Source organism: Mytilus edulis, chromosome 1 (genome assembly GCF_963676685.1).
Source record: "Mytilus edulis chromosome 1, xbMytEdul2.2, whole genome shotgun sequence".
NCBI lineage: Eukaryota > Metazoa > Mollusca > Bivalvia > Mytilida > Mytilidae > Mytilus > Mytilus edulis.
In genome coordinates this window covers 81,556,393-81,563,578 of record NC_092344.1, presented here as the reverse complement: position 1 = coordinate 81,563,578, position 7,186 = coordinate 81,556,393, and the positions used below count along the sequence as shown (strand labels likewise).

General features: G+C 32.4%; 1 protein-coding gene across 1 annotated transcript; it reads left to right on the top strand.

Moving 5' to 3' along the window:
• The first annotated feature begins 2,292 nt into the window (after window positions 1-2,292).
• On the top strand, window positions 2,293-6,912 carry LOC139491847 (bifunctional polynucleotide phosphatase/kinase-like). The gene is made up of 8 exons (XM_071279747.1): window positions 2,293-2,634; window positions 2,752-2,933; window positions 3,378-3,467; window positions 3,783-3,903; window positions 4,168-4,292; window positions 4,598-4,729; window positions 5,801-5,903; window positions 6,368-6,912. Exons 1-8 carry the CDS (start codon window positions 2,400-2,402, stop codon window positions 6,616-6,618), a joined length of 1,239 nt encoding a protein of 412 aa, XP_071135848.1. The 5' UTR covers window positions 2,293-2,399; the 3' UTR covers window positions 6,619-6,912.
• The last annotated feature ends 274 nt before the right edge of the window (window positions 6,913-7,186 follow it).

The window sequence follows — 7,186 nt, the reverse complement described above, 5'->3', positions numbered from 1 at the left end:
TATGGGCAGGACTGTAAGGTGTACATGTCCAACTGGCACTTGTCATCTGACCTTGACCTCATTTTCATGGTTTAGTGGTTATAGTTAAGTTTTTGTGTTTTGGTCTGGTTTTTTTATACTGTATGCAATAGGTCTACTATATTTTGTGTATGGAATGATTGTAAGGTGTACATGTCTAGCTTGCAGGTGTCATCTGACCTTGACCTCATTTTCATGGTTTAGTGGTTATAGTTAAGTTTTTGTGTTTTTGTCTGTTTTTCATATACTGTATGCAATAAGTCTACTATATTTGGTTTATGGGAATATTTTATGATTTATATGTCAGTTGCTCAGATTTAATTTGACCTTGACCTCATTTTCACGGTTTATTGCTGAGTGTTAAGTTTTTGTGTTTTGGTCTGTTTTTCTTAAACTATAAGCAATAGGTCAACTAATTTTGTTGTTTGGAAGAATTGTTAGCTGTACATGCCTTCCTGGCATGGTTCATCTGACCTTGACCTCATTTTCATGGTTCATTGGTCATTTTTTTAGTTTCTGGGTTATTATGTTAAGTTTATGTGACAGTTGTAAAAAGCTTTATATTTCGGACTATCAACATAATATCAATGATAAGTAAAGAAGGTAAGACATGTCAGCGTGTGCACTCTTGTTCATAAAAAAAGGGGGGAATTTTTCCAGTTTTTCGAACACTGCTTTGAACAGGTATCATGAAACTTTGGTGACTGGTTTATATCGTTATAATGTTGTTTAAAATGATAAGTTCACAATTGGGAAGCTTTAAATGGCACATTACTGACACAAAAACTGCTCCAGCAGGGGTTTGAGGAAAAACAATGGAAATCTGCACTGCATTTGTTTTACCATTTCATCAATACGAAGTGTCTGAATATCTCTAGAAACCAAAGGCAGTCATCTAATTTGTAAATATAAAGATTGTGTCCTATTCCTGTTTGTTACTTTTGACTTAAGTGTGGTTTTGAATGGCGTCTGATGCATGTAGAGCATGAGATGCTTACACTATTCCCTCACTTTTTGGTATTATCTCATAAATGGATATAAGGTCATACAAGATTTGAACACCAGGAGTCGATTTCACGACTAAGATTGATCTTAAGTATACTGAATTGCTCATGACTTACGATTAATCTTAATCATAAGTTTTTTTGTGAAATCGACTCCAGATAACTACTGTTTCCTCTAATATATGCGCATTTAGTCATTTGTGAATGGTTGCCTTGAATCTAGTCCAGTCAATCTAGCATAAATATGACCCTAACCTTGAAGTAATTGCAACAGAAGATTTTAAAGTTTTAATCTTTAGCATTATAGATCATTATACCCCAAGTATACACAGAAAAAAGTGAGCTAGTGGACATTGATGCCAGTTCTATCTTACGCCCAAACGATCGACGTACTAGAGGCAAACGTCTATACCAACCACCAGCAAACCAAAAAGTATATAAATACTCATTCTTCCCTCGGACGATACAAGAGTGGACCACCTCCCAACTGCTACAACAGAATCTCTGACAATAGAGTACACCATCCAACAATAGTGCACCTCAGAAATCAACACCGTAGACAGCAGCAAAGTGTACATAGTTTTGATTGTATATATTTCGGAACGTTATATCTGTGAATAGTTACAGGAGAATGGCTGTCTCATTCTCCGTCTAGTGGACTTATAACCATCTATCAAGAATCCAGTCCTTAGCAAGGAACGAGAAGAAGAAAAAGAAGAATAGACATCAGATAACACATTATCCGAATATCGCTAGACCGAATTATCTGTAAATATGACGATTATCAAATTCTCACAACGCTGAACTTTTTTTCAAATTAAATTCTCTCAACTTTATTTGACGGATCAGCTACCTTTAATCCGCAAAGCAACACCTGCATTTTAGTTTATATAATTAATCGAATATTTTTTTGTAGTTTTGTATCTATTTCTGACTTAAAAAAACAGGAATTTAATGTTAATGCGATGGTGTATTTCTTTATGATCCTGTATGTGTGCATCTTTACCTCCCGTTAAAAATAAACAACAGGTAAATATGACGACTATCAAATTCTCACAACGCTGAACTTTTTTTTCAAATTAAATTCTCCCAACTTTATTTGACGGAGGAGCTACCTTTAATCCGCAAAGCAACACCTGCATTTTAGTTTATATAATTAATCGAATATTTTTTTGTAGTTTTATATCTATTCTGACTTAAAAAAAAAAAAAAAACCAACAGGAATTTAATGTTAATGCGATGGTGTGTTTCTTTATGATCCTGTATGTGTGCATCTTTACCTCCCTTTAAAAATAAACAACAGGTAAAAACACGCTTGTGGTTTAGATATATAAATAGTACGGTTCTCCAGTTTATAATAACACAAAATAATACAACATGAGCAGACCGAAACGAAAAGCAGCCATGGATTCTGAAGTTAAGGCCAAACGAGCCAAAGGAGAAACAGATCTCGAAGGAGATCTCAAATGGCATCAGTATGGAGATGTCATGAAGGGGGTGTGTCCCCTCTTGAAACTTACATCCGACACCCTCCCTGGTTGCGACAAAGTAGCTGGCTTTGATATTGATTTTACAGTTATCAGAACTGCAAGTGGTAGAAGATTTGCTACTGGTAAGTATTTTATAAATACGTTCCTTGTTTATAATTGATCAGATTGTAAAAAATATCTTTATTCAATTGAAACACAATTAATCTATAGTAACCCCGTTTACTGGATTCTCTTTGAAGGTGCATCAGATTGGGAATTTTGGGATGAAGTTGTTCCAAGTAAACTACAAGAGCTTCATCACAATGGTTACAGAGTAGTTTTCTTTACAAATCAAGCTGGAATAGAGAAACTTAAAGTTAAACCGGAAGAATTCATGAAAAAAACCGAGGCTATAATTAAAGAAGTTGGTGTACCAATTTATGTAAGCATTTTCGATGAACTTTTGTTGTTTGACCGATGAATAAAAAAATATTGTTTCTCTTTTCCTTTTTCTCCAGTTTATTCTAATACAAAGTTTGAAAAATTTAACATGATCACTGAGAACTTATGTTAAGTTAACCCCTTGAAGCAAATACGATTTATGCAGATATAATATATATCATTTGAACTGTCAATGACTATAATAGTTAAAATGCCCTTGATATTTTAACAACATCAAACTAAACCATCAAATAAAGCATAAATGATGGATGTTTAGTAAAAAAAGACCCCCTTTCTCTCTCTCTTATTCTATTTCAATTGCTTTTCCGTATTAAACATTACATATTTTTCATTCATATAAACAACTCTCCTACATAACTATGATAACATAATTAAAATACATTATTAGTATAGGTAATGTCAAGTGTATTATTATCTATTGTAGGTTTTTGCATGCACAGGAACTAATCATTTTAGAAAACCTAGTACAATGATGTGGGACCACTTTGTGGAACATTGTAATAAAGGAATAAAGGTAACAATTTTATGGTATTTCATTAAAAAATAAAAGTATTACAAATAAGCCATTTAATCTATGTAATGTGTTAAAAAAACTATCTTTTTTCAATATGCACAGTAATACCATGAAAGCTGAATAGTTGTAAAAACTAAAAACCATCAAAATCCAAAATAATACAGTTAGCAATATTGTGCCTCTTAATACTACCTCAGTGAGCATTTGTGTCTCCATAAACAACCTCTATATACTGCCTCAGTTAGAATTTGTGCCTCCAAAAACTGACTCAGTTATCAGTAATTGTTTGCTTCTAACAGTTATGTTTGTTTACAGCCTGATATGTCCAAATGTTTATATGTTGGTGATGCAGCTGGCAGAGCAAAGGAATGGTCCCCTGGTAAACCTAAAGATTTCTCTTGCAGTGATAGAATGTTTGCAGCCAATGTAGGAATAGGTACACTATAATTATTTATTTAGACATAAATTGGTAGAAATTAATAATCACTAATAGTTCAAGTCAATGAGTTTATTACTGAATAAATGCATGGCAATATTAACAGCTTTAATACTAAACAAATCACAACAAAGGGACATAGATAAATGGAAAAGTAATATTTCAATAGAAATGAAATTTAAAATACATCAAGCATATCAATAACATAAAAAGTCTTTTGAGTTGTCTCCCATGGTTTGTAACACAACTATATATTTTGGATAGATTTTCACACACCAGAAGAATATTTCCTTAAAGAAAAAGTTGCTCCATTTCAATGGCGTTCCATGGATCCAAATACATTTTTGTCAAATGCTGAAAAACCCAAGAAAGCACAACACCATTCCAATGTGAGTTATTCTTTCAATTCTGTTTAGTACTTTGGTAGACTTTTCTTTGCATGTTTCAGTGACAAAAACTGAAAATTGATTAGTGTAATCAGAGACATATAATATGTCTCTGGTGTAATTAAAAAAAATATTTGTTCATACTTTTTTGTAACTTATGTAAATATTTATTTTAAATATCATTATATATAATTATGAAGAATTATTTAATATGGGCTTCTGAATGATAAACTAGCAATCAAGAAAAACAGAATGCATGATATATCATCTTCTAATATTAAAAAATACCTGATTACATTTTCTTACAGAAACAAGAGCTTGTAGTTATGTGTGGCTGTCCAGCATCAGGGAAGAGCACATTCAGAAGAAGATATTTTGAGAAGCATGGATATCAAGTGGTAAACAGAGATACTATGGGAACAATGGACAAATGTGTCAAGGTATGGCTAACTTCAAATCACATGTATAACAAAATATAAAAGCATCACAAATGATCCCTTTTTTTTACTAGTAACATAGTTATTACTCTGTCATATTGTAGATTTCTTCCATATTCAGATTATACAAAATGAATTAAGAAATAATTCTATCCTGCCATGCTCTATGCTCATTTTAACATGGGTAGGCATTATATTTGTTAATATCTTAATACCGAGCGTAAGCGAGGTATTAAATGTTTACAAATATAATGCCTACCCATGTTAAAATGAGCATAGAGCATGGCAGGATAGAATTATTTCGATTCTAATAGGAATATTCGAACTTTTTCACTTCGAAGTGGACCTATAGTAGGCGCTCGGAATGTCGCCAATTTGATTATGAACCAAAAACGTTATAGAAAATTAGCAGTTTATCAATAAAAAAAGAACAGAAACATTTAAACTTACTTTTAGATTGTTGTTGTTTAATTTACTAGCGAGAAACACCAACAAAAATGTCCATTTTGATCTCTGGTGTTGTTCAAAATTCATCTGACGTTGCAATTTCAATTGTGACGTCAATCACGTGCAGCCCATGTTCTATTTGAATTAGAAAATGGCTTTGTACCCAAAGCTTAAGAAGAACCTCATATTAGAATAGAAAATTGTATTTCTGTTTTTAAATCTAACACATGACAAAATATGGAGTAAAGAGTGTAAGTGGTTCAAGATTCAAATTGATTTGATGTCTCAGAGTGATATCTTCATGTGGACAGAAACACTATAAATATCTAATTCATGATGTTCTGCTTTAAAATGTGATTCAATGTTAAAGGTGAGTAGTTTCTGAAAATGATGTTGGTTGGAACTCAAGGTTGATGTTAAACATTTGTTTTTAATTAATCCATTGACTATATTACCATAGGGACAAACAAAAAATTTAAATTACTTTTAACTAGATTTACCTTTTTTCAGGCTCTCAGTTCTCAATCTGTGAGAAAAATTGCATGTTTTCAATTGAATAAAAACTAATGTACAGATATAAGTCAAATTTACAATTTTACTATCAAAATTATTCACTTTTCAATTTAGGCAGCAAAGGAAGCAGTAAAGAATGGTAAAAGTGTTATTGCAGACAATACTAACCCATCAGCTGCTGCCAGGAAAGATTTTATAGATGTGGCAAAGAAAGCAGGTTAGTGTTTTAGAATAATGATAAAAACTGTATTCAAGGAAGTTAAACACTTTGTTACGTGATGATATTGTCAGGGACAGATCCAGCCATTTTAAAAAGGGGGAGTTCCCAACCCAGGACAAAGGTGGGGTTCCAACTAAATGTCCCCATTCAAATGCATTAATCGTCCAAAAAAAAGGGGGGATCCAACCCTGGAACTCTCCCCCTGGATCCGCCAATGATTGTGTCTGTTTAGTTGTATTATGCAAAAAAGATATAAAAATAAGCAATTCACTTTGAATTCAGTTATCAGTTCCTACTAATTATAAAAGAAAATGCTTCTTTCAAGGATAACTTTTCTTAGGTACTAACCTGTACTGATTAACATGATTATGGGAGAAACCTTCTTTCTAAATTCATAAAGTTACCATCACATGCATTTGATATCATCATACATAATTGTAACTTTTCCATTTGTTTTCCAGGCATACCATGTAGATGTTATGTGATGAAAACTCCACTAGAACTGGCACACCATCTTAATCTGGTCAGGCAAAACCAAACAGAAGGACAAGTTCGTAGAATTCCAGATGTTGGATTTCATGTGTACAGAAAAAACTTTGAAGCTCCAACCAAAACTGAGGGATTTTCAGAAATTACAGAAATTGACTTTATTCCAGATTTTGACAACAAATCAGATGAAAGTTTATTTAGACAATGGACTGATTCTGCTTGACTAAAAGGCAGGATTATCATATTTTGTTTTATGCAAGTGTCTTTGTAAAACTCAGGGGCTGGAAATGTATGTTTTTTTTCTCAGTTTTCCAGGAAATGAGTTATATATTCATAGTAAGGCTAACCATATGTTTCCTGCTCCTGTGATTTACAATACAAAGGCTAACCAATTGTTATTTTTTTATTGTTTTTTTTTAATGTTTTAATAATTTTTCTATGTTTTTACTTGTTTATTAAACAATGTAATTGTTATTAAATGTTTATACATGTTTGATTTACAAGAGGTTTACTTCTAGACCAGTTTCATTTCTTTTATGACAAATCCACTGAGTTTCTTGTCAGCAATCATTACATGTTCTTGTTATTACATACCATTTTTTAGCCTGCCCTAACGAATAGCTATTGGATAGAATTACAACATGAGGGTAACGAATTTATGGGTTAAGCATTTTTAAAGGCCGAAAATTTCGTCCGTAAAACTGAGAAAAGTCAAATTTGATCAAATACGCATTTGAGTCCCCGACTTTCGGCAGTTCTGTATAGCTAGGGATTATAGACTTTGCTCTAAT